The sequence below is a fragment of the Anomalospiza imberbis genome, chromosome 1, assembly GCF_031753505.1.
Source record: "Anomalospiza imberbis isolate Cuckoo-Finch-1a 21T00152 chromosome 1, ASM3175350v1, whole genome shotgun sequence".
Lineage (NCBI taxonomy): Eukaryota > Metazoa > Chordata > Aves > Passeriformes > Viduidae > Anomalospiza > Anomalospiza imberbis.
The window spans coordinates 35,826,256-35,852,931 of record NC_089681.1 but is presented as its reverse complement, the minus strand read 5'-3'; the positions used below and the strand labels follow the sequence as shown (position 1 = coordinate 35,852,931).

The window sequence follows — 26,676 nt, the reverse complement described above, 5'->3', positions numbered from 1 at the left end:
TGTACTGTAGAGATGAGGCAACATTTTAAAAATCTTTCTACCTTAAAATATCAATGTAAGCAAATACTAAACTTTTTAAATCGCAGAACTCGGGTGAACACACCTGTGTTCTGCATACTTTACCATAGCTACCTCAAGCTTATTTCACCTCTTAACCCCTTCTCCAGTTCTGTACTGGCCATCAGCCTGGCACATATGTCCCATGGACAAAGTGCTGGTGTCCCCTCCCTTCTGATCTCCATCACCTCACCTGCACTTCTGCCTGCAATCTAGACTCTCTACTTTCCATCCTTGCCAGCCTCACATGCCTCACTTATCCCCAGCAGCTTATGTTTGCCTCTCTTGGCTGAAGCTACAAAGTAATATGTGCAGACGTGTCAGTGATTTTAAAGCACTGTGTAAAAATGGTGCTTTATACTGCAGATAGATTTGAGGATCCTTCCTCACTCCCAGCTCTATCTCATTCTTCCAAAAGTACCATTTAATTCTGTGGGCCAAATTTTGTCACTCCCTTTGTCATGTAGAGTAGGAGCTCAGCCTTTGAATAGTCTTACTGATTTAAATGAGACTTATTCACACAATCAGCCATTAGTAAGAATGGAAAGAGAAGCTAACATTATATAGTAACATTTCTAATATATGTCTTCTGATGGAACAGAACAACATACTAATGATGAAACCTTTGCAAAAATGTAGCTCTCATTGCTATATTTTTGACAAACTAGAAAAATATCTAATTTCTGTGAATCATATTAGTTTTAAAGAATGCCATCCAAAGTATATCACAGTGATGCAATGAAAGCTCAGAATATAGCAGACCTATGCATCTGCTTTTACATTACTGTATAGCAGAAATTGTACACTATCTAAATGAAGAAATAAATTGTCTACAACTGTTTAACACCAACAATCCTTCTATTCACAAAACAAAGCTATGACGAAGAACACAAATAAATATAGACATAGCTCACCAAATCCACATACTTGTAGAAATAAAATTTGGCTGTTTAAAAATGCGTTTCTCTGTTTTTTATATAACATTTTAAGTTAATTATACTTTAAAACCATTAATTTTCAGCACACAAGTTTCAAGCCACTGAGAATCCTAAAGAGTAAGAAATGTAAGGTAAGGCCTCGAGACATACAGGAATTTAACATTTTAAATGTTCATATATGTTGAATTAATGCATTGTCTATGTTTCAGACCAAGCCAAAGTTTAAAATAAAAGAGCTCCTTTAAACAAGCTCCATGAAAGAAACTGATCTGTTAAAAATAACATTGCAGGTGCCACAATATTATTGTGTATATATTGCTGCTGTATTTTTAATAGTCACTCATTCCTTTGGAGAGCAACTTGTAAAAGAATTATTCATTCTCTCTGTGCATACATTTTGAGAATAATTCACTGTACTTTTCCAAATTATTTTCAAAGTGTATACACACAGGAAAGGATACAAAACTTTTCCCAGGCTACATTTGAAAGCTTGTCAGCACTCAGAGCTAAGGCCTTTAATCCCAGGCTTTAAATAATTTAAGTAACACTTGATTACTCCATTGCTGGAACATCAAGCTCCACAAAATCTGAGCAACACAATATTTGAGGGGAAAAGAGAGAATACTCCACTTAAGTAAAACACTTTCCTGCAAACAAATTGTGAACTGCAGCCTAATGTTTGCAATGCAAACTCAGGTAAAGCACCACTGAGGCTGCCCTCCAAATAACACTTTATTCCAGTTTCCACTAACAAAACCCTTTAGTGAGGAGTTCTATGGTGCACTAGTCACAGCTTACATGCTATGAAGTATGATATTCAGAAGGCTTAAGGAACAGCTTCTCCTTAGGTTTACAATATTTCATGATATGCTCTAGCTAAAAGTGTCCACATCGACTTCAGACGAACAACCCCCCCCCATCACGACACAATGCACACACGATTTAGTCAGGGAAAAAAAAAAAAAAAGAAGTTTTTACCTTTCTTGTGGACTAATTTTTTTCTTGAGAGAATAATTTCATTTTCTCAGGTAATCCACAGGGGATTCAATATTTGCTCTCTCTATGCATTTGTTAAATTAAAAAAAAATAGTACAAATGGCTTTGTTCTCTTAGGTACATCTGTACCTGTACTGTTAACAAAGTCTGAACTACTTCATTTTTTCATTTGTGTTCTCCATTTAAAAATAGCTCTAGCCAACAAACAAAACTTCTCTGTAAAAAGTTCTTTGGATCACTTTCAGGCGGATAAGAGGCATGAACACCGTAATGTGTGCTGTGTGACAATCTATGCACATTTTGTTAGATAGAAATACCAACTTATTTAAGAATAATTGAATACCCTAAAAAAATTATCAGAAGGTAACAAAGAAAAAGAAAGAAAGAAACAAACACCTCCCCCTGCAAATTAAATTATCACATATTACGTCCTTACGATTCCTTTTCACTGCTGCCTTTGAGTCCTTTTTTGCACAGAGGAATATAAAGTTTTTATCTTAAATCTATTAGTTCCTTTTCCCTCCAAAGCCTTTTCCCTCCTTTTCCCTCACCATTTAACCCTGTGCAATGTATGCTTCTAGAAAATCAGGACCAACCACAACAAGCCCATGACTGCCCTCAGCAGAGTCAATAAATGGCACATTTGACTCTCTCATACCATTTTCAACCAAGTCCTCACACAACTTCTGCCCTGACACCTCATCCATCAGCTCTTAAAGCACGAGAGCAGCACCCCACAAGCAAACCTCTTCTTTCCTACGCCATCTCCAGATTTGAGGCCCAGATGAGAAACAGCTTTATCTTCCAGTACAGCAAGAATACAATTCTAAGATCAGACCTTGGCAATTTGACCTAAAACCATCCTTACTTGCAAAACAATGTCTCCATCATCTTCAGAGCAAGAAGGAAAGAGAGTGAGAGGGAAAACAGGGGTGGGGGTAGGGGAAGAAAGTCCAGTCCTCTCTGACCTGATTGGAAACTTTGTTGTGGCAAAAAGAAAAAAAATCTCTTTGGTCAGTTGAGAAACTGCCTATGGTTGCTCTTGTATTGGGAGGGTCTGTTCAGGCTTTCTCAATCTTCTTTTCTCTCTCTCTCCCCCCTCTCTTTCTTCCCTTCTCTTGTTTCAAAAGGGGCCTCTGGTCAGCGCTGATTAATAAGTGTTTTTTGTTGTGAAGTGTTGAATAATAGAAGATGGCCAGTGACCCAGGAAAGACTAAACCTTGTGCTACTTTATTGTGGCAAGCTGAGAAAGGGGCTTTAGGACAGAGACCCCAAGCACTGACCCGCACACATCCTGCGGATTCCCTATTCATTCTCACAGCCTTCCAGTCGCCCAGAGCTCCCATTGTTTGCCAAGCAACAATGAAGATTTTGCACAGAAAGTAAAGCTCTCTTCAGATTCCTCCCTGATGTTTTGCATTTGGGGAAACAACCATTTTTAATAGGTTTTTTTTCCCTAAACTGAATTTCACAAAAACTCCTAGGATTTGGGTTTTTATTCTCATTGCTCAAGACTTCCTATACAAACCTAAGAAAACAAACATTTTCTCTTAATAAATGTTTTTTTTTTTTATTTTTAATTACACAACACATTTTTCCTGGGGTACTGCTTCCCTAGTGATTTAAGGGCAAAATAGAGGTTTCTTTTCTTTTATTTCTTAGCATATTACTATGGTCTAATGCACACTACATATCATATTATTCCTAAAAATAACTGCATTGAAGCAGTCTCTGTTTGAGTGGGAGCCAACTGGAGAGTGCTGCTTCTTTAAAAAAAAAAAAAAAAACTTAAAGCAGAAGATTGAAATATCTTGGTTTATTTCTGCCCCGATTAGGCAAGCATAGCTTTTATCTCCTCAAAGGTTGGCTCTTTCCCCACACTCCTAACAGAGAGTTCACTCGCAGCCACCAAGGAGGGCACATGCCATTCCATAGTCTTGCTCTGATTTACCTGTAGGGTCCAAACCACATTTCTCATTCTAACCTAGGCATTTATTTGCTCTCTAACCATGTGGATAAATAACTCTTGCATCTGTTGAGCCTCTGGGTAGGAGCATGGTTAGAGGCCTCAGGATCGCAGAGGTTTTTTTTTAATTGCCTTCTCTGGCCTGTTATACATGAATTTCCATTCTTCTGAGGTATCCACTTACACATCACCAAGTGGCTCGGTTAGGGTGTTTGGTTGTGCCTTGCATTTGTAGGTTTTGTGTCTTCTTGTAAATTTATTACGCATTAAAAAAAAAAAAAAAAAAAAAAAACACCAAGAGCAGACGAATGTTGCAATTAATAGGACTAATTTCTGCTAAACTGCTAAGAATGGGATTTCTTGTCCCTCAGTTATTTGAATCTATAACTGACCGAACATTTTTATCAGGACCATTGCTTTCTCTCGGCGTTTACACCTGAATAGGAAGGTCTAGAAATCCACCCTTTGGAGGTGAGGAAGAAAAGACCAGTCTGTCAGAGAAACCTTTAACAACTGAAGGGGGAACAACAGTCTTTATTAAGGATATTGGGTAGCAGAATTACCTTGGCGGGGGCGGGAGGCGTTGTAAAACATCCATTTGCAAAAGGCTCTCAGGCTGAAACCCTTTCATCGCTGGCGAGGGGAGGGGGAGGCAGGGCGGGGGCTCGCAAACCCCCAGCTATCTCCATTTGTCAGCGCCGCAGAGGAGGGGTCGTAAAGCCAGCGGTGCGGAGGGGTGGGCTGCCCGGTGGTCCGCCAGCCCCGCGCAGCCGGCGGCTGCTGCCCAGAGCGGGACGCGGCTACAAGTGCGCTGAGCACGGCGGGCTCAGCCCGGGGCGGTGCGGAGCAGGGGACCCCGGCCTCTCACTTTCATACCCACCGCTTCAGCGTTAGGAAGGGGGAAGTGAGGGGAGGAGGGGAGGGAGGGAAGGCAAGCGCCCTGCTGTATTGTTCCCCTGCCGAATTGATATGCTAATTCCCCTTGTGAGGGCATCACAAAGAACACCTTGCACTTCTGAAAGACTTTTGTGTCCTGGACGGAGAAGTTTATTATCAACTAATTAGCAACAACTTCTAGCAATGAGTTGGGTTACATTTTCATAAGCTTTGAACAAACATCCTGAGCTGCGTTGTGTCAGGATGATGGGCTTGCTAAGGAAAATAGAGTCCTAAATAAGGGAACGAGCTTTAATAATTAGCGCCTGCTATATACGGAGCCTCTGTCGACGTAAGTCTTCTTCCGAGGCTTTTGATTCACGCTGCTCCCAGGATTGCAAAGGACCATGACAGGCACTCTACAAAACAAAATCTTACTCAGGGATGACTAGCCATTTTCCTTCTCATATTAAGGCTCTTTTCTTACAACCAAAGAGCATTTTAGACTACCTTGATAACGCACCGAGAGTAATCAGTATATGTAGAAGATCAGTACAATTAAGCATATTCATATTAAACACTATTTTGAGAAGCTTGTTGTAGTCAGTCTAGCACTTTGAACATAAAAATCGTCTCGGACAATGAAAGGGCATATTTGAAATTAAAAAAAGAAAACTTATATAAATTTCACAGGTTTTCTATTTGTTGTGGTGGTGTTTGTTGGGGGTTTTGACATTTCTTTTTTATTTGGTTTGGTTTTTAACTCTGTATTACTCTTCTTATAGCTTTTCCACAGAAGGAGGGCCAGGTCTCACTGCTAGGGTAGCTCAGTTCTCTCATTGCAGACTCTCTGTATGTTTGGAAACAAAAGTGTATGCTGTTTCTTTGGTTGAAAGTGAAACTGGGAAAACCAAGAGGACATTACTCTTATCACTGTAGCAAGCACTAGTTATTTTCTGCTTGGCTTTATGCAACCAAAATAGAGCAGAAACAATCTTCTGAATATAGGCACGTTCTATGGTTTACTGATTGACTGGAATTCTTATTGATTGGAAACAACGTACTTACAGCTTCACATTATGCTATCGGGTTTTGGCTTTTGAGGTGCGTGATGTGGTGGGGGAGTGTCATATTGCAGTTCAAATTAGTACTAGGTTGATTTTGCAGTTTAGATATGGATTTCCAGTGTAGCTTCCTAAACCTGCCCTGGCCTTGAGGAGAGCACTGAGGAGGCTACAAGCCTTGGGCCCATTTTGGGATGCAGTAAAAAGGAGATCGGTCCTGGCTGCTTTTGCAATTCACCTTATCCTCCCCTATTCAGTTCATTTAATGGGCAAACACAGTCTCCATCACTCGGTCTCGTTCTGTCCCCTTCTCCAAGAAAATTCATTTGTTTAAAATCCTAAAAGGTGGTATAAGGTCTTATTGAAACCCAGCAACGTAAGGGGTGGGAGTGGATTAGATTCCTTCATTTCCTTTTGGTAATCCTAAATGCAGCTATCTCTGGTTCCGTAATCTCCTCTAGAGTCGGATTACCACCCATTTGAGCAAGTGCAGCTGGAATTAGGGGATGACAAGCATGCAAAGAAAGTGCCAAGAACTCCTGAGGTGACAGAGATGTCGGGGTGGCTCTGGCCACCACGCAGCACCCTGGTGTCCCCCAGGGCACTCCGGGCGGTGGCGTGGGGTGATGGGAGCGGCCCTGGGCAGGGCAGTGCCCACCGGCCCCCGGCGCAGACCGGCCTTTCTTCTCGCTGTGGCTCCGCAGCGGCAAGGGCCACCGCTGGGTCGCTTTGGTGTTTCATTTGCCTCGTGACAGGCTTCTGCCAGCCCTGCGGCTTTCTGACGAGCCACACCGTCATAAACAAATATGCAGTTATATATATATATATATATATATATATATATATATATATATATATATGAATGGATGTTTCCGCATCCACTAGAAGAAAGAATAAACATGAAATAGGCGATGAAATGGGGAGTGAGTACAACCTTGTTTATGCTTGTCTCTGTCCACCTGGAAAAAGTAACCCTGCATGAAAACACACATTTGTGTCTGCGGTAATTTTTTGAAACAATCTCTCATATTTGATTGAAATGGAATATGCCATCGTGTATATCTAAGATTAAAGCTCTATTTTTAGAGGCCTGTAATCCTTTCAAGGAGGTTTTGTTGATATAAGACTTCATTGGAAAGTAATTGTGGATTGTATAGATCTGACCTTTACTGAAAGCAGGTTGTGGGTCTGTACAGCTGAGAAATACTGTGCCTCAATTTCTTGTGATGCCCCTGCAGACCAGCTAAGTATGCATACAAGTTCAAGAATTTATTTAAAATGTTACAATTAGTGGTTCAGTAGTCAAAGCTGGGGACGTGGTATTATTATAAGTGAAATACATTATTTTATTTTATAAGTGAAATACATTATTTAAATATATTTTTAAAATAAATAAATAAGTAAGAATAAGGCCAGGCCTGCTACACGAATAGGAGGCAGCTAAATGCTCTTTTGTGCCTGCAGCTCTAAGGAGGCTGTGATGCATGTGAAGGAAAGTGACTGACTTAACTCATTGGGATTCAGGAAACGGCCTGCCCTCTTTTGAAAAAAAAAAAAAAAAAAAGGCAAGGAGAAGAAGAAAAGTAAGTGTGTATGTGTGTGTGTGCGTGCGTATTCGTGTTCGTGTATGTGTGTGTGTGACAGAGAGAGGAAGAGAGAGAGAAGAGGGGAAGATTCACAGAGTCCTGCTTTCCTGAGCTGAGAGCTGCTGGTTCCCAAGCAGAAAGTATTAGGAGAAACACGGCTTCTTGTGTCTTTGCTGCATTTACACAATGAATCACTTCTATTTTTATTCCTGCTAACCGGCCGGTTTTGCTTGAATCCACTCCGAGCCATGGACGACGGGAACAACAACAAAAAAAAAGTACTTAAAATCAACTAGACAAAAAAAAAAAAAAAAAAAAAAAAAAAAAAAAAAAAAAAAAAAGGAGGGAAAGAAAGCCCTAACAAACCCAACCACGCTGGGATGAGGATTACTCACTTTAGTGCTGCCTGTAAGTACAAAGTCTCTTGCTGCATTTCAAGGCGATAGTGACAGGCTGTTGTTTAGGTCGGGGTTGCTCGGGTTTGTTTTGATTCTTTGTTTTCTCCCTCTTTTTTTCTTTTTTTCTGTTTTCCTTAAATATGTCATGCCCTCTTAATCAGTCTTCTGCCGGTTTGCTAAAAGAAGAAAATAAAAGCGGGAGAGGGAGAGGGCAGCTGAGCAGAGCGCGGTGTGGCAGCAGGGCAGCAGCCGGGGGCGCGGGGCTCCGTGGGCGCGGAGGAACGCCAGGTGCCGGCAGTGAGAGGGACAGAGCGCTGTTTTCAACATCACTTCGTGGGCTTGGATGGATTGAATTTTTTTTTTTCTTTTTTTTTGGCCCGGGAATATGCATGCCTGTGTGTGTGCATACACATCCCCAGGCAGCGTGGTCTGCTTGGGTGTCTGTAGTGCAGCTTGAGTCCGCCCAGCTCGAAGGAATGCAGTGGTCAAAACAGCTTTCCAGCTGTTTTGGTTTTTGGGATTCCAACCCGCCTCCCCCCCCCTGCCCCCCCCCCCCCCCCAGACACACTCCCCAAGTGTACATGTGATGGTGCTACTTTTCCGTGGCAGGATTTGCTTAAAATAAACTAAGACCAAAACTGTCTCTCTCTCGCCTAGCTTAGTCGCTTTTCTCCCCCTCCCTTTCCTCCTTTTTTTCTTTATTTATTTGAGAGCGCTCCTGGAAAAGCGGATCGGATAGAGGGAAAGGCTTTTGAAATCGTGGGGGAAAATGTAAGAGAATTCAGAGGGTCCGGGCTTTCTTTGTGTGGTGCTGAAGCCGCGGAGCTGCTTTGTGCTTTGGAAGGAGAAAATGGCGAGTCCTATTGTGTTTAGGCCATTTTCTTCCGGTACAAGGGTTTCCCCCCAAATCCTAAATACTTCAGTGCTCTTTTGAAAGAAACCTACCAGCCTACGAAGTGTGAATGGCTTCAGCTCTGCCTTTTCCCCAGCCGGTAGCGCATCACATTCTAGAGAGCCCACACATTTTTCTTTGCAGGGCTAGTGCACAGTTTCTAAAGCTGCTGCATTCAGAGCCTCTTGCAGCGTAGGGGCTATTTCAGCTGCTCTTTGCCTGAGTTATTCAACTCGGGGGAGCAGGTTATGAGAGAAAGTGGGGAACTGAAGAAATAGTATTTCGAGACCTGTCCTTGCTTTTAAATGCTAAGGAACAGCATTAGCCAATTGTGTGTGTGTGTGTGTGTGTGTGTGTGTGTGTGTTTGTGTGTGTGTGTGATCTGAGAAAAGACTTGTCAACGACGACGCCTGACTTTTCCACTAAATTATTTAAAGTTTATGTATATATACATGGATGTGTACGTGATAGAGAGTGTATGTCTGCACATGCATGTAGCTAGGTAGAAAGATCTTTCCTTTAGGACCAGAAAGAGGCCATATATATGCAAAGTGATATTTTAGAGGATATTTAACCACTGTGTACAAGTTATTCGTGCTGCAACTTCTAATGAAAAGGAAAAAAAAAAATGTGCAATGTTGTCAGTTCTTTTCAGGTCATGCCGTAGGTAGGTACCGGTTACTAAAAACCGCATCTGAATTTGCACGTTAATCCATTTAAGGAAACAAATGAGAATCCGAGGTTTAAAGACTGTTGTCCAATATCAACCACTTTATATTAGAGTGTGGGTTTGCCCGGGCGCCAGTGATTAAAAGCTCTTTGAAAAAGGTGAGCTAACAAATAAAGCCCAAGAAAAGTAAATCCTCACTATCACCGCCACCTCCTTCCAAGGTGCTGAATTTGAAAAAAAAAAATGCACTAATAATAATAATTTCAACAACAACAACAAAAAAGCAGAGGTGTTGATGGAAGTGCCGCGGAGAGGTGGCAGGCTCCCCGGCCCCGCGGCGGCGGCGGGCCGCGCTGGCGCGGAGGGGCGCGCAGGGCCGTCGGCACGGCCGCCGGAGCAGCGCCCGCTGCCGCCGGCGGGTCAGGACCATGGACAGGGACCGGGCGAGGATGGAGCCGGCTGGTGTCACCCCGGGAAAGGGGAGGGAGCGGGGCTGTCGGCCTCCACGGAACGTCGGGGCCTCGAGCAGTTCTGTCTTTCTTGTTATCCCTCTCGTGTGCCTGCTCAAGATTCTTGGCAAAAGACTTGAGAAATTACATTTATAATTATCCTGCAGGAGAGCAAGCTCTGTTAAAATGCCATGCCAGTGATTTCTCTTCTTGCTGCTCGCAAAAGAAGTAAAAGGATCTCTCTATTCTGCATATGGTTGCTTTTTCCCTTCAACTCCGAGCCAAAAATAAATCTACTGCTCGGATCGGCTGAATGACAGTGGTGTAAATTAAATTGATTTTATCAGTGACCAAGTTCCACAATTGGAAAAATTAAATGCCACTTTGACAGACAAGGATAATATGGAACAGATCTATAAAACAGCTCCTTTGAACAACAACAACATCAACCCAACAGGAGCCTAGATACTGGCGATTCCTTCTTCTTCATCCTGCTTCGTTATGTCACATCATCTAGTTTGCCTTTCTGCAGTACCGAAATGATTGAAACCATTGATTGATGCAAAGGGAGTAGTGATGATGAGTCATGGACTTTATGCCACAGCAAAAGCAACAGACCTGGTTCTCAGGCAAATTTCTTTTTTTATTTTGATCGCGCTTCTAATTGGATTCCCCTTTCAGATGTACTTTGCGGCACTTCCAACCCACCCTACAGCTCCAGCAAACTCGGGGCTGAGCCACGGGAACGACGAGCCACTCTGCCTCCACCTAAGAACTGCAGAAACGCAACCTCCAAGTCCTTTAGCCAGGAGAACCCTACTCCAGTGCCTGCCGCCGGCCCTGCAGGGCAAGAGGAGGCCTTGAGCCACCTCAGAGCTCCCTGCGTGCCCGGCCCGGCTCGGCCGGGCTCTGCTCGGCTCGCTGCCCACCCGCCGGAGCCTGCCTGCCGCAGAGGCACGGCGCAGCTCCGGGACGGGGAGAGGGCTGTCCCCGCACGGCCAGCGAGCCGCTCCGGTGCGCCCCGCCTCTGCCCCGCCGGGACGGGCTCAGCGGGAACAAAGCCGCGGGGCACGGCGCGGCCTGGCCCGGCTACGCCGCGCCCCCGGCCCGGGGCCGGGCTCCGGGCTGCTGCGGGCGGGAGGCTGGGGCGGCGCGGGGCCGGGGGGCGCGGCGGTGCCGCAGTGAGGGGGGGTCGGATGCCGTGCGGGGAGGGTGGCCTCTGGGTGAGCCGGGGATCAGGCTCCTCTTCCTTGCTATGACTGTACAGATTCATGTGACATTGAGGTTGGGGAAGTGGGGGAGGGCGGGGGGTGGAGGGAGAGGACCCGGAGGGAAGGGGGAGGGTTGAACTTTCTGCCGGGCTCGGCTTTTCACACCTTTCTCTCCCGATGATGCGTGAGGACGTTTTGGGAGAGAGCGGCTCGGTGGGGTCCCCTCCGACCAGATCCCCCTCGACCTTGCAGGGACCCGGCCGGGCGGCGCGGGTCTGGGATTGTGCCGGGTTTCAAGGACACGGGAGATGATCAGGACTTTGGGAGCCAACATCTGCCTGGCTGGTGACGTCAGCAACCCCGTGTAATCCTCTTGTACTGAAGGCAGATGCCTTATTTGTTTGGCTGGAGAGGCATTAATCCCTAATTCTGGAGCAGCAAGCGAGGGGGAGAGACCGGACCGCTTCCTATCCCCCGAAAGCAGCTAGAGGGGCTCTCCTCTCCTGCGCTTCCCGGCTCCGACTGGGTGGAGGAGCCGCCAGCCCTCGGCAGGTTTGACCATTTCCTTTTTGATTGTGATTCTCTTTCTTGGTATTTGGAGTGGGTTCCTATTTCTTATTTTTATTTGGATGCTTGGATTTCTCCCTATGATTCTTTGCTCTAGTACGGTCCTCAAGACGAAAAAGAAGGGGGAACTGCTGTTCCCCACCTCCTTCACAGTCCCTTATTTTTAATATTTTCTTTTCTTCTTTTTTTTTCTTTTCTTTTCTTTTTTTTTTTTTTTTTTTTTTTTTTTTTTTTTTTTTTTTTTCGCTTTCCCCTGTGCTTGCTCTCCGGGGATTTTTGCAGCGGTGGGGGCAGGGAGGTTGCTCTCTGCGGTTCCCCGCGGCTGGCCCGTTCCCATCGCGCTGCAGGGACCCAGATGCCCGCTCGCCCTAGCGCTGCGGCGATGGGCGTTCCGCCTTGTCCCTCCTCGGCCGCGGATCAAGCAGCCCCACAGGCTCGGGTCTGGCCGACCCCAGCTTCGCGTCAGTCCGTGTGGCCCCCCTTCCCTTTGCTTCCTCCCCTTCCCCTTTCCCTCCCCGCCCTTCTCCTGCTCTGACTCCCCCCCTCTCTCCCTTTTGTCATTGGCAACCGCGCGGCGTGCGGGCTCCCCGGCGCCCTTCCCTCCCCGCCTGCTTTTCCTTTCCTCCCCGCCTGCATTTCTAACGCTCTTGCTTTGTCTGTTTTCTAGGCGGCCGCACGCAGGAGATACGGTGCCGAGGGGGGCCGGAGCCGCCTTCCCAGTTTGCCCCCGGATGCCCCTGCAAGCTACGGGAAAATTCTCTGAGAAGCCCAGCTCTCCGCAGGATCCCGACCGTCGCCGCGTGCATCCGCAGCATGTCCCGCATCGCCTCCTCTCTCTCTCCTGGGCCCCGGCGCCGAGGAAGCAGTCGAGGTCAGCTGCCCGGTTCCTGGGGTCCGGCCGTGCTCGAGCCCGCAGGGTGATGCAAGGTGCCCGGCCGCTCCGCTCCTCCCCGGCGCGCCGTCGGCACCGAAAAGGAATGGTCCCGATCCTGAGCCGTGAAAGATGACAAAAAGCGTAATAATAATAATAATAAAAGCTTAGGCTAATTTTATTTTTTTTAATTATTGTAATGACTTCACCCTTCATTTTCTCACTCGCCAGTTCAGTGTAGGCAAGCCAGATGGGCTGCCCAGACCCTCCCGGGAAAGGGGCAGGTGCGAGTGAGTTAAATTTTCTTCTGCTTTACAAAGAAAGATGACACGTCCTGCCCTTTCACTTTTCATCGCTGAAAGATCCCCTCTTCCCCTCCCCCGCCCTCCCCCTGGCCGAGGGGAGCGGGGATGCTCTGGGGGTGCGGGCTCCCCCCGCCCGTGCTCCAAGGGAGCCGCAGAACCAGGCGGACCGAGACAGCCGGAAAGACACGGTCATTCCTCTCAGGCAGGGATGCCAAATGACAGACGTCGAATCGGGGAGAGTTAACTCCTGTGTTTAAAATCACGCGAAGACGCTGGTGAAATTAAAGCAGTCGTCTGGAACTGTGCAATAGGCACAGGCTAATATTACCTTTTTTTTTTTTTTTTTAAATCGATTAAAGACATAATTAACAGCTTCCTGAGCATTGCAAACAACAGACTGACTAGTTAGAAAACTCGAGCATGAGTTCTATGCAGCCCGGGCCAGAATGGGACTAGGGCGGAGGGAAATTACCGGGTTTTTTTTTTCGGGGATCAGTTGCTGTTCTGCTGAGAGAGAGAGAGAGAGAGAGCGAGACAGAGCGCTCTAAGGCTCTGACTCTCCGTGTTCACAGCGGACCTTGATTTAATGTCATACAATTAAGGCACGCGGTGAATGCCAAGAGCGGATCCTCAAAGCAGCATGAAAGATCTCGCTAAAACATACCATAACAATAACGTTAATAACAAAAATATTTGCAATGACCTTAAAAAAAAAAAAAAAAAGAAAGAAAGAAAGAAAAGGAAAGACAAAGATAAAGAGCTCGACAACCTGTACTCACCTACGGAAACCGAGACTTAACTAGGACTGGTGGACTGATTGGCTCAGCCCAGTGGAAAGGAGATGCCGCTGCCACGGGACGGGCGCCCGCGGGGGCAGCTGTCAGCAGCAGGTAACGGGGCCGTGGGGGGCTACTGGAGCGGTGCGGTAGCCGCGGTGGGTTTTCAAGGTAGTGGTGACTCGACCTCTCGCTTTCTTGGGCTGAACCATGTAAAGTCGATTAATGGGAAATAAATACATTTTCTAATATTATCATCGCGAGGATTGTTCTTTGCGCATCGATCAGCCGGTAGCTAGGAGTGCCCGCTCGGTAATGGCTCCTCCTCTTGCGGGGCTCCTCTGGAAGCCGAGGAACGCGCGCCTTGGGGCAGCGGCGCGGTGAGCGGGGGGCAGCGGAGCAGCGTCTGTGCCGCGGGCCGGCAGAGGCAGAGCCATGTGCAGAGTTGGTGCACGGGGCTGGGGGTGCCCGAGGTGCCGCGGGGGCACTGCAGCAGAGCCATGTGCGGAGAAGCAGCTTGGATGAGCGAAGAGGAATGTGCGGAGGTTGAGAGGGAGAGGCGGGAAGGGGGAGCAGCATATGGGCACGGTGTGGGGAGAGCGGCGCAGAGCGGTGCCGGCGGGCAGCGGAGCGGCGGACAGGCGGCGGAACGGCGTGCGGGCTTTGTGCGCTGGCCTGCGCGGCGGGGCGAGGAGCAAGGCAGCGGCTGGCGAACGCGGAGCGGGGGGCGGCTGCGGCGTAGGGTCTGCGGGGCAGCTTACGCGCGGGGGAGGGTGGCGGGGCGGCGGTGACAGCGCGACGTGCGCCGGGGCAGGTGCGTGCGCGGCCGGCACGCTGGAGACGCGGCTCCGGTGGAGGCGGCGGCCGTGGCCGGGCCAAGCCGGCGGGTGCGGGCAGGGTGCGGGGGCGCGGAGGGGAGAGGCCGGGGTCCCCGCGCCGCCGGCGGCGGAAGTCTTTGTTCCGCGGGGCCTCGCCGGCGGTGGAACAAAGGAGCGGCAGTGCTGCTGCCGGCGCTGTCCCTGGTGCTGGCGGAGGCACCGCGCTCCCGCCGCGGGCCGCCAGACCGCTCGTCCCCAGTCGGGCAGACGCGCCCCGGTGGCACCGGCTGGCCCTCGCGATGCGACCGTCCCCGGCTGAAGAAAACCCAGCATCGCGACGGGAGTGCTCGGCGAGCAAAGCAGGGGTGCGGGAACGGCAGGGGAGCGACTCGGCCTGAGCCTCCGCCGATGCGCAGAGCACAGCCGCTGCCCCGACGCAGTCCCTGAGCGGGTTTCCCCCGCGCATCCTTCCCACCGAATCCCTCCCACCCCCCCTCTGAAACAGCCGGGTTGGAAGCAAGTCCTTCGGGGGCTCTATCCCGCTCCTATCCCAACTCTGTCCACAGCCATCTGCCGCGGCCTAATTCTACTCTTCATCCATCAAACAGCGGTCACAGCCAGCCAGGGCAGGGGATGCTCTCAAAGGCTAAATAAGGCAAAACAACTAAGTAACAGCAGTCACCACAAGAACTGTAATGATAACAACATTCTCTGCCTGAAGGTCATAGAGCTTTGTCCTCTTTCTGTTTGGTCTCAGCAGACAGCCTGACAGCAGTGGTGGTTTTTTTTGGTTTTTTTTTTTTTTTGTTTGTTTGTTTGTTTGTTTTTTACCAAAAACCGGATTGCAGATTGGACTGATCACCCTTCTCTGCAAAGGGATAAAAAGGGAGAATTCCTGTCCTTTCAGCAGCCTGTCGCCTCTTCATCCCCGTGTAGTCACCCTTGCACTGTCCAGCAGAGAGATGAAGCACATGGGCCACTTCATTCTTTCCCTTCTTTTCACTGAGTTGGGGTCGAGTCTTTTGCCTGCTCCTGCCATGGCACACAGCTGCTCTCATTTCTTCTATTGAGATACCTGTTCACATATACACATCTACCTATACACATATAAGAACATTTCATATTTTCTACGTAGCGTAAGATTGTCACAATTTCTGTTCATCACTGCTTCTTGCTTATATGTCCTTTGTAAGAACCAGCACTCCACAGGATCTCAGGGGAGCCAAGCAGAGAACAGAGGAAAGTCCATCTTTGCCTGCTCGTGTGCAAGCCAGGATGATGCACAGCAGAGATTGACCCTCACACAGGTAGAGAGCAGGGAATTATTTTAAATGCCTTGTGTCCTGAGCGACCTGAAGCACTCAGTTAAACTGTTTGCAGGATTATAAACATGAGCTGACCACCCCTGCACTGAGGCATTATTTCCCCACATTTCACTTTTATTGTTTTTTCTTGGATATCTGTGCTAAAGATTTGTTATAAACATTCTATAGTTTTGTAGCAAAAGAAACATAAATAAGTAAGTGAACTTTCTGCCACCAATCCCTCAATGTAGCTTTTAAGATATTTTGTAATGCCTGGAAAGAAACGGAACATACTTTGGAATGGGTGGACCTTTCTTTTGGAAAGCTTCCAGAGACAGGGAACCTCTCTGCCTTCTAAACTACAATAGCAGTAATAGCAATGGTGATGAAGATAATGGACCACGTAAAAATGGATGGAATGGAAGTCTGAAGGCCCAGGTGATGAACTGTGCCATCTAGAGACGTGAGTTCCCATTCTGGTGTCATATTGCTGTTGTAGGCACATTGAGGTTCTGGTGGCGGCATCTGAAAGTAACCAACATTTAATATTCACCACTTTCCTTCCTGCTCTGAAAATGGAATGAAAACCCTGCTCTCAGCAATTTTTCTTGGGGGTAGCCTCATTTCCGAGACTACCTCAGTCACGGCTCCCCACAGAGGGAAGTGGTGAACGCTGCCTGCCAGCCTCCCCTTGAGATAGAGGTCAGCTATATCCCCCTCTCCCCCACGCCTTTTTTTTTTTTTTTTTTAAGCGCTATTTTTCCTTTTTCCCTCCTCAGGCGACTCCCAGCCGGAATCCCGGGGGAAAAGCCTGTCCCCAGGGCTGTCGGGGCTGTCCTAGGCGGGGCCGGGCGGGCAGCGGGACGGTCCGCCACCTTCTCCTCCTCCTCCTCTTCCTCCTCTTCCCCTTCCTCCTCCTCCTCCACCGCCCCCGCCCGGCCCCCGGCACTGCCGCGCCCCCTGGCGGCCGCGCACGGCGCCGCGCCCAGCGCAGCGCAAATCCAGCGCAATCCCGGCGCGGCGCAGAGCAGCGCTGCCTCCGCGGCGGAGCCCGGGAAACTTCGAGTATCAACCATCTCGGAGCAATGTCCCGAATAAAAAATATTTCCAAAACGTCAATCGCACGTCATTCTAAGTGTTTTGTGATGTAGATCGTGAGAAGCAATGTTTTCATGCCTTCCCGGTGAGAATCAAGGCTGTCTCATTTAAATTCAGAGCTATAGAGTTTCATCTGTGGCATGAAAACATAAAGGGAAATGAGCTACTACCTACTTACTGCAGCTGTTGAGGCAGTCTGGGACATCAGTGTCACTCAGGGACAAATTAGAGTAAGAGGCACAGTCAAAGTATTGTCCAGTTTATTTGACACAGTGTTTCTAAAAAAGTTAAAAGCCTTTAATTTAGCTTTTGAATGAGGAAGATTAAATACCAACACTTCCTTTTGTTTCACTTGTCCTCCTGTACTCAAGGTGGTGGCTAAGAAAGGTGTAGAGCACAGGTAAATCGGGCAATAAGCAAAGCAAGACTTCCAGCAGAATAAGCACTGTCCAGCTGCCTCCATCCTGCAGAGCTGTGCCAGCAGCAGGATCTTCCCCAGTCCCAGAGAGAAGCAGAGGACAAGTGACCTGTCTGGTACTTCAAGGCCTGGTGCACGGCAGTGACTGCCACGGGGTGAGAGAGTCCATGAGCCAGCCAGCAAAGGTATGACATAAGACTCATTTTCACACTCTGCACAAAATTCCTCGCATTTCTTTTTGCGTTACTTAGCTCCTCTGATACTGATCAATTACCGCAATAACTCAGGAGTGAGATAATAGCGGCAGTAATTTGCAGTCTAACGTGAATTAATTTTCACTTAATCTGGAACTGCTTTAATAGCGTGGTGGGCATTAAAAGCGTCGCACTTCTCAGTACTAAATATTTGTGTGTCAGAAGTAGTCATAAGAAAATCTTACTAGAGAAATCCCACAATCAGAAAACAGGGAAGAAATACCAAATCTTAAATACACTGCTAGTATAAAATATTTGAAATTGTAAATTAAGGACAATTTAATTAGCACCAGGAAACTATTAAATTAACAGATGTACTGTTCATGCTAAGGTTGGTTTATAATTTGCCATATTAGAGTAATTCTGTTCATTAAGCGATTAAGTACAGGTTGCATGTTAAATGATATCAACTAAAATACACACTTAATACTTGTAAAAAGTACTTCAGTATATAATCTAAGCTTTTAAACTCCATCACTAACAGGTTTTGCCTAAGTTTTCTGTACAAGGAGTTGAAAAATAAAGTACTCTGTACATAGGCTTTTACTAGCGTGTATTTGAACTGATCTTAATTAATGCAGCTGATAAAGAAGCTAGTGAGCAAGGCAATAACATTCTTTGCTTAGCAATTTAAAGAAAGAATTACAGAATTATCTGAAGTATCTTTACAGTACCTGGAACATGGAAATGACTAACACATGTAGGTCTTCCTGACTTCACAGGGTTATAGCTCAACACTATATCATTTTGCACAATCTGTATAAAATAACTGTGCAGTCTTTTTTGAACCTAAAACTCATGCCATACATCATTCTTGTCTCACAAACTAGACCTATTAGAGTTATTGAAATTATTTTTGGACCATTTAGAGATTTATGATTTAGTTTACTGTTCTACCTCCAGGGTGTGAGACATTCAACTGAGAAAACATTTTTAATGAATGTACACGTCCCTGTAAAAGCTCTTACCTCCACACTGCTGTTTTTCAAACCTGATTAAGAACTTTTTGCTATTTGTTCTTCTTTAGAAAATTTATGTTCAGTCTACTAATATTTGTAGATAAAATGAAAAGAGCAGCTGTGACAGCAAATCTAAAGGTACAACCTTTATATTTTTTGCTATAGGCACTTCCAGGCAATCTACAGACTGGGTAAAGTCCATTAAAAATCAGGGGCACTACTTCTCTCAAGCTAGAAAAATTGGGATATATCTGACTTCTATTAAATTGAACAAAAGTATGAAGAAATTATGTAGCTGTCACTAATTAAAGCAATAATTAGTGACATGTTGACCCATTTTAAAGTTTTATAGTTCCTTATCTCTCCTCTGTAGAGGATTCTAAAAGCCAATCAGAAGAAATCATTTCCTTGAAAGGAATGCCAAAACCCCAAAAGAAAACAGAAAAATCAGTGTGGTTTTTTTTTTTTTTTTTTGCAATTCTTTTGCTCAATTTCAAACAATTGAAATGTCAGATTCCCTACCTTAGTCAAACCAGTGACACCAGCTATCAGTCACAAGTATTTAAGAAATACATAGAAATCTGTCAGGCAAGACAAAATAAGTGTTAATTTTATCATGGGCAATATAAAATCAAACCAACATATGTGCCCATTCAGATAGATCTACTGCACTTATATGTTAGCAAGCTTAATTTTAGTAAGGTTAAATTTTTGTAAGATGTACTCCTAGACCAGGAGCCAGGTTTAAACACACACAATGAAGCGTTGAAGAACGCAGGATGTAACACACCTTTGGAAAGCAATCCCATCCTTCCCTGCATGAGGTCTGGCTTTAAGATGTGCTGCAGCACATGCTGCACTCCCAGCCAGGCTTCAGCCCCACAGCTCCACACTGGGATAAGAGAAGAGTCCCACGTGCTCAGCACCCCATCAGGACAGGACAGACACTCCGGGACTGTTGAGCCCCCTTGAACTGAAGGTTCAAACTACTCACACATGACCATGGTCAGTGTTCACACTATACACTTCAGGCAGTCAATTAAATGCATCCTGGGCCTTCCTAATATTTTATACAAATAAAATAGAGCATTAATCCTGGTTTAAAAGAAGAAATATTATAATAGCAGAGATGTCCCAGAAACACTTTTCCTTGCCTATGAAAATGCAGGACTTCTGGAATACTATGTGAGAAAAAATATATAATGACTTTAAAGACTGGGAATTATAGAAACAGGCTTTAAGGTCGCTTGAGAATGTGGGAGATCACACTCTGGAATTAATGAAACTGTTCCGTGTAGTAAGACTACCAGTGGCTGGTGGCAGTAGGAGGAGTAGCACTTAGGATATTGTTTTGTTACATGGTATCTATATGCCAGATGTGCAGTATTCCCCTGGGGGGGAAAAAAGAGCCATTGGGATGCTATTAGAGGAAATTACTTTGTGTTACAACCCCAGGTGTAGGCAAGCCTACACTGGGATTATGTACAGTATGATCAGTTGTGGTCAGGCAAAGGGCTGCCAAGACAGCGAAGAGGGTGAGTAATATCCAGTCGTGAGCTGATCACAAGAACCTGATTTGTCAGCTCAGCAAAATGTAGTCAGAGGGGAGGTATGACAGCTGTGGCAAGCACCAGAGAGGAAACAACACTAGGATAGGCAAAGAAGTATTTGTATGACTAGGATGTTTGCCTAATGTTATCTTGAAAAAAGACCTGAACCCTAACACAGGCATAAAGGAATGTAAATTAATAATTAGCCTTCTCATCAGCTGGTGGAGGACAGGAGAAAAATTATTTCAAGACTGAGTAACTGAATTAAATTACTATGAAGAGTATCCTCATTGTTTTCTCTAACATGTCAATATCTCAAAAAAAAAAAAAAGAAAGAAAAGGGGGAAAAAAAGAAAAAAAAAAGAAAAAATAGACGAGATCTTAGCTTGGATCAAGAAAAAATGTTTAATGTATATTTCAGAACCCAAAATCTAGTACAGTTGTAAAAAAAATAATTGTTTTGAAAGGGAATGAGAAAAGAGAGAAATAATGAGAGCAATAGACACAGATGAAGAGACAGAGAAAAAAAGGCAAATCAAAGAGAAATAGGAAGAAAGTGAGAAAGGAAAGAAAACATAAGTATTTTCAGATACAAGAAAATGTTCACAACAAGGTTTTTTAATTAATTTATTCAAGCGTTTTTTTTATTTGGGTAATTTAACAAAATGTACGATTTCACTGCTTGGTTTCAATGAATCAGCTTTTCTTTCTTACAAATAGTGTTTAAAAATCCTAAATGCAGTGCTATACAAATAACTCTGTTCTTTAAAGCATTCTTTATGTCATTATGCAAAACTTGCACAATAAGATAGACTTTTCAATTCATCAATAACCATAAGCTCACGGGAACAGAAAATCCAGGTATGTTATGGCATTGTGAACATTGCTGGAAATAAATTCTCTAAATTAAGGGATTCTACAGCTTTTTATTAATTTTTATGATTTTAAGCAAAGAGATAATGAAAATACAAAGATGACTTGTTTCTAGATTTTGGGGTTTGACAGAAGAACATTTAGTGAGGTTTATGCTTTACTAACTGCAAGCAATCAAAGAATGGCAGGTCCTGGATATTTATGATTAAAGAGACTTTGGAGGTCAGATACAGTGTTTTTGTCTGCGTGGTTGTACGCACACAGATATGCATAGATTAAAAAATATGGATAAATAAATGCTCCCCAGATATCAACTACATTAACATTAATGCATTTTCAAACCATTAGCAGTCCATAAAGTCATGCTACACCATGTTATAAATTTCAGCAATATATAAACTTCATGCAATTTCTTTTTATTATTTTCTCTCACTTTTGGGGACAAAGAATGCATGGGAGAAAAGCCACCTAAAGATACAAAATTTTGAGGAAATCCTAAATACAGAGGTTAGAACTGAAAATGTGATTGTTTTTACCATCTCAAACTACAAACATTGTTGCCTTTTCAGATACAACACAGGGGTCTGCAAGATGAAGGCTGTTCTGCGGCTCACGTGGACGTGGAAGAGCAAAGATGAAAGACTACCCAAGCTCATCTGTATGGAAATTGTCAAACTGCTTGGAAAATTTGGGGTATATAGAACTGAGCATTTATTAGGAAGCTTGCAGCTGATGCTGAGTAGGAATGAAGACTGAGATTCCCTATAAAGTTAAGTGAAGAGTAATAATTCTGCAATTTCAGAAGCTTATATCGCAATATGGAGAAGCACAGAAAAGAGACAAATAATTCAAAGAACAATAGAACTGTGAAAATTACTTTTTTTTTACCTTACAATGCATTTTCTTCAGTCGTGTATGCTCATTGTTTTGTGTCCAGCTTAAGACATTTGTGCAAGCAAGCTTCTTTCCAGCAGACATTAGTATTTTGTGGGCAAACACAAAAATCACCAGATTTTCACTTTCTCCAGGCACACATTGTTTTGTTCCATTTTTTCAAGCACTCACCCTCTCAGAAAGTAAGAGCAATTCTGTCCAGCAAGCAAGAACCACCGACAGGTCCCAGGTGATTATGGGATATCTTTGAAGAGTCGTTTTCTGATGAAAACTTGTCAGCAGAATCTGTGTTGGATTCCTGACTGCAGCATATTTTTTCCTTGTGCCACAAGAAGTAGGATGAAGGGTGGAGAAGACAGTGATTAGGGATAAACCTTGAGCCCTAGGACTGAAACTCCAGCCCAAAGCCTGCCCTGAAGGAGGGGATATGGAAGTCTGCTAAGAAACAGGAGGGCAAATCTTTCACTCTGCTTATGTATGCCCAGATCTGGAATTTAGAAAGACCATTAAAGGGAAGCAGTAGCTAAGTCCAAGCAGGAAAAGGCAGTAACAATTCCTGTGAAGCAATTTCAACTATCAGAGCTAACTCAGAACAGCCTTATCAGTGAAAGATAAAGAAGCTTGATCTTTTAAAATGCCCTTGAAAAATACCTACCAAACACCTACCAAACCAGAAAGTTGGTTTTGAATCTGCTAGAATTTTCACGTCCACACTAAATTATTGTGTTAACATATAGACTCCTTAACTAATACAACACAAATCAATATAATGCACACTAGTATACGTTCCTCATCCAAAACTCTACATTTCCTTGTCATGTTTCAGCCTTTACATCCTATAGCAAGTGATTCCTATGTGCTCCTTAATTTTAAAACCTATTAACCTAGTCATACTAGCAACCACTGCTCTCGTGGCTGAGAAGGACAAGTTGGGGTGTTCAGTGTTAGGAGTAAAGCTGGGAGAGATGAACCCCCACCCTTAGGTGAGATGGATTGCAGCTAGAATGCCCAAGCTGCACACAGATTTGCCATGCCCTCCTGGCCCTACTGAGAGCTGACATACTTAGAAAATGATCGTACTGGGAGAGAAGGATTAGCTGACATCACACTAACAGATCATGTTTTCTGACGGTTCTGTAGGAATAAAATAAGGAGAGATGGAGTAGTTCTGGGGACCCAATTTAGCAGAATTGAATTTCCTAATTTTTCAGTTTGCCTAACAGTGAGAGAATATACAGTGATATATGGAGGAATGTTAACGGGGTCAAAAATTGTCTGAACTCTCCCAAACAAGCAGCTTCAGAAAAACAAAACCCTGGAAAAATCCCAGAAAGAACTTAAGAATATGATCAAAATGAATAAGAAAAGTGACTTGACACTCTGTAGTTAAAAGTCTTCTACATTCTGGATCCTGGTTATGAATTATTTAGAAGGTGTTTGGAAAACATCATCACTTATGGAAAAAAAATCTGCATCTCTAAAGGGATCACAGATTTGTGAACAGGATCCTAATTTATTATTTCAATATACCATCTCAAGGGTGCCCAGCTACTGAAATAAGAAAAAGTAATTTTAAGAAGTTTATTTATCCAGATTTCTTTTTTTTTCATCCAAATACAGTGCAATAGGCTTGACTACCACTCCTCCAGACAGCTCCCAGAAGGGCTTGTGAAGACAACATGGCGCAGAAGGGTCTGCAGAGCCACCAGCCAGCCTCAGACACAGCAACTCCCAGTCAACTGGCATCTAAATTCAACAACATTTACAATCTTCCATCGAATGGCTGGTTCTCACCATGGAGAACTCCAAAGGTAGTCACTTAGCTGGTAAGCCCACACGTCAGCACTGGTACTCGGTCTAGGCTTCAGTGACTCCCTATCTAAAGTTCTTGAGATCTGCCTACCCTGGCAGGAGCTGATAAGCACAAGTCTATATACCCATTACAGAATCCTTGGGCAGATTGTGTCCCCAGTGCTGGGGTTTGGGAAGCCCCAGTACAGTTTCTCAGCTCCCAGTGTAGAAAAGCTGTGACCACCACAGAATTGGTTATTAGGGAAGCTCTCTTATTTGAAGTGGAAAAGTATTTTTGCAGGTCAAGCCCTGGCAGGACAGGGGAGAAATGTTACAAACATTACATTTTCAGGACTAATTTGTGTGATTCTCTTTGCTGCACTCTATTACTTATGTGATACAATTGTGTTTTTAGCAAAGTAGAGGCAGTAGGGATTATTTTATTGGCACCGCCTAATATATGGGTAATAGTCCAAAGTGACACGTTTTCTAAATTTTGTATGGGCAGATATCTTAAGAGCTCCAAAGGATCAGAGCTACTAATAAACTTCTAAGAATGGCCTTGGGTATTCGCTGGGCATAATGAGAAAATCTGGAAATTCATGTAAAGAACTCTGCCAGTTCACTTTAGCATTGGTATAAACTCCTTAGTCTATGACTTTTCCCCTTTTTTCATTATTAGTCTGTCTGAAAGTGGCTCAGAAAGGGGAGACTTTAAAAACCTGGTCAAGCATGCTATTGGGAAGTATTTTCCCATCAGGGCCAACTCTTCAAGCTACAGCAGCATGTCGGCAGGACACATGCTTATTTGTTCCCAAGTGTTGCATTTGGACATCATGTGCATATAGTATAGATAGATAGATAGATAGATATAGATAGATAAAGAGATAGAGAGATAGAGAGATAGAGAGATAGATAGATAGATAGATAGATATGTTTGTGCATATAAATTTATATATACACATACCTTTATAACATATCTACTAAAACAAAGGGACCTAAGGAAGCTAGAAGTTTCAAAATACAGAAATTATAGAAGAAGAGAAAAAAATCTTTCAAAATACTTAATTCTAAGTTTTCTTCTATTGCTCCTTTCACCTAAGTAAAAGTGCTTCCATTATATTTAACTTACTAAAGCCTGAAGACATTCATGGTGCTTAGTTTAAGTTCTAATCAATTTCCTTTGTTACTGAATAAGTTCATAAAAGCATTTGAAAAAACACTTATGGATATTCTTAGTGGTAAATGACTTCTTGAATAAGTTTAATAAATTAAAGTAATAATAATAAACATTATTTAATAAACAATTACATTTACTATCCGTTCATAATGCAGTAATGCTCTTATATTGTTTCACGTGTTTCTCTGTTTTTACTGCTAATGGTAGTAGTAATAATAGAATGCAAAAAGTTGATTTCATGTTTTTGATAGTAAAGGCTTAATATGGCTTTGAAGACCTTCATTTTCTGAAGCCCATAACTTCAGAAAATCAAGTTTTAGACCCTACATCAGTGATTTTTTGGGAAAACTTGACTTGCTCTTCTAGGCAAAGCATTATACTCATAGCAACATACAGCACCTTCCAGTTTGACACTGTGGTCTCGTAACCATGGATTGTGTTGTGAGTAGTTATCGGAACTGGTAACAACTGGTCTGTGCATATGAGCATGCACATGTTTTTGTGTGTGTGTATGTGTGTGTACAAGGTAGAAAACGGTGCTTGCTGATGTGAAGTGTCCTACCTTTCCTCAAGGCTCTGTCAGACAAGTTTCCATAAGTAAACAGATTTTCCTAACACCCTCCATCACTTTTCTTTCTTTTCTGTGAAAACCTTGTGTGTTAAATTCAAGAACGGGGAAAATTCTGTGTCCAAGTGCTTCAGCAGTGGTACAGCAGAAGAACTGTGGAGACAGTCCAGTCCAAGAACAGTGCAGGAAGGAGGAGGACCATCCACCAAGCCTCACAGTCTGATGCCCACCCCAGTGATCCCTGGTGTGCTCCAGCACAGGGATTATTCTCTTCCTGACAGAGGATGAGGGCATTTCCACTTTCTCCATCAACTCCCTAGCCGTGCAACCCCTCTCTTCCACTATTCTGTCAGCGCTGGAGCTGCAATGGGAATTTCCTTTCTTGAGGGCCAACTTGAGGGCCAACGCGCAGGGCTCAAGCGAAACCCAGAGATTTTCCTCCTACATTTCAGTAAATATTACCACAACAAGTTGAACTCACACAAGGATAAAAACACGAGGAAGGAATAAGCAACATGACACCGTGTACGAGGATGGGGGCAGGGGGGAAAAAGAAACACTGTTACTCAGATAATGCACATAGGATTTTCATACAAAGTTTGATAACTGGTCACACTTTTAAATGGCCCAGGAAATATCTGCAAGCTCCTAAGTGGCATGGTTTAACAAATGCCCTTAAGAACAGGCTTAATTCAGAAGCGCTCAGAAGGAAAAAAGATCGAAATGCATTGATATGTAAATCTAATCAGCAAGCAGAGCTGCTTACAGAGCTATACAAAAGGGATTTATCCTCTTTTTTTTTTTAGATTTTTAGCTTTATAATGGCAGTGGTGATCTTAGGGACATCCCTAGCCAACTTCAGGGCTCCCCATTTGGTATAAATTTACTAATTTAATAAAGGAGGACTAGCCAGAAGGAATGTTAAAAAAAAAAAAAAGTTATAAGATTTCCAGATTCATCCTTGTTTCAGATCAGAGGAGAAAAAATTTACTTCTCATACATTACTGCGGAGGGTGTAGAAGGGGGGGTGAGCTGCCATACAGACATACACACACCCAAGAGAGCATCTTACTGCTGCAGTCTCGCTGCTACAGTCTTCTCAAACCCAACATAGCCTGCCTCCTCTCAGAAGGGAAAAAAACCTCCCAAGATATTGCAGCTATGGTATGTCTGCTGTTGTAGCCACTCCTGTAGACTCTCTTGTGACAAGGACAGCATTTTGCAAGTCCTTGTCTCTTGAGAAACTGCATTTAGTTTGTGGCACTGCCACAAAAGTAGATGGCAAACACAGACCTTCTACTAATGCACCAATTAAAATCCCAAGCTAAAAATGATACAAATGACGTT

General features: G+C 44.4%; 1 protein-coding gene and 1 long non-coding RNA gene across 4 annotated transcripts; both read left to right on the top strand.

Moving 5' to 3' along the window:
- Positions 1–7,480: 7,480 nt before the first annotated feature.
- Positions 7,481–19,324, top strand: LOC137472584 (uncharacterized). 3 transcript variants are annotated; one of them, XR_010998290.1, is made up of 4 exons: positions 11,510–11,655; positions 12,338–14,436; positions 17,313–17,423; positions 19,192–19,324. XR_010998290.1 is itself a non-coding variant. In XM_068187865.1 (2 exons), the coding sequence occupies exons 1-2, from the start codon at positions 7,864–7,866 to the stop codon at positions 12,589–12,591; spliced, it is 282 nt and encodes a 93-aa protein (XP_068043966.1). In that variant the 5' UTR covers positions 7,481–7,863; the 3' UTR covers positions 12,592–13,876. The 3 variants fall into 3 exon arrangements, 2 of the variants coding, with proteins under 2 accessions (XP_068043966.1, XP_068043955.1); XM_068187865.1 differs by lacking the exons at positions 11,510–11,655; positions 17,313–17,423; positions 19,192–19,324 and adding an exon at positions 7,481–7,891 and having other exon boundaries at positions 12,338–13,876; XM_068187854.1 differs by lacking the exons at positions 11,510–11,655; positions 17,313–17,423; positions 19,192–19,324 and adding an exon at positions 11,714–12,131 and having other exon boundaries at positions 12,338–13,876.
- Positions 19,325–19,347: 23 nt separating this feature from the next.
- On the top strand, positions 19,348–21,598 carry LOC137472594 (uncharacterized). Its single transcript, XR_010998294.1, has 3 exons — positions 19,348–19,478; positions 19,929–20,008; positions 21,466–21,598. It is a non-coding gene; the product is annotated as an uncharacterized lncRNA (long non-coding RNA).
- Positions 21,599–26,676: the final 5,078 nt, after the last annotated feature.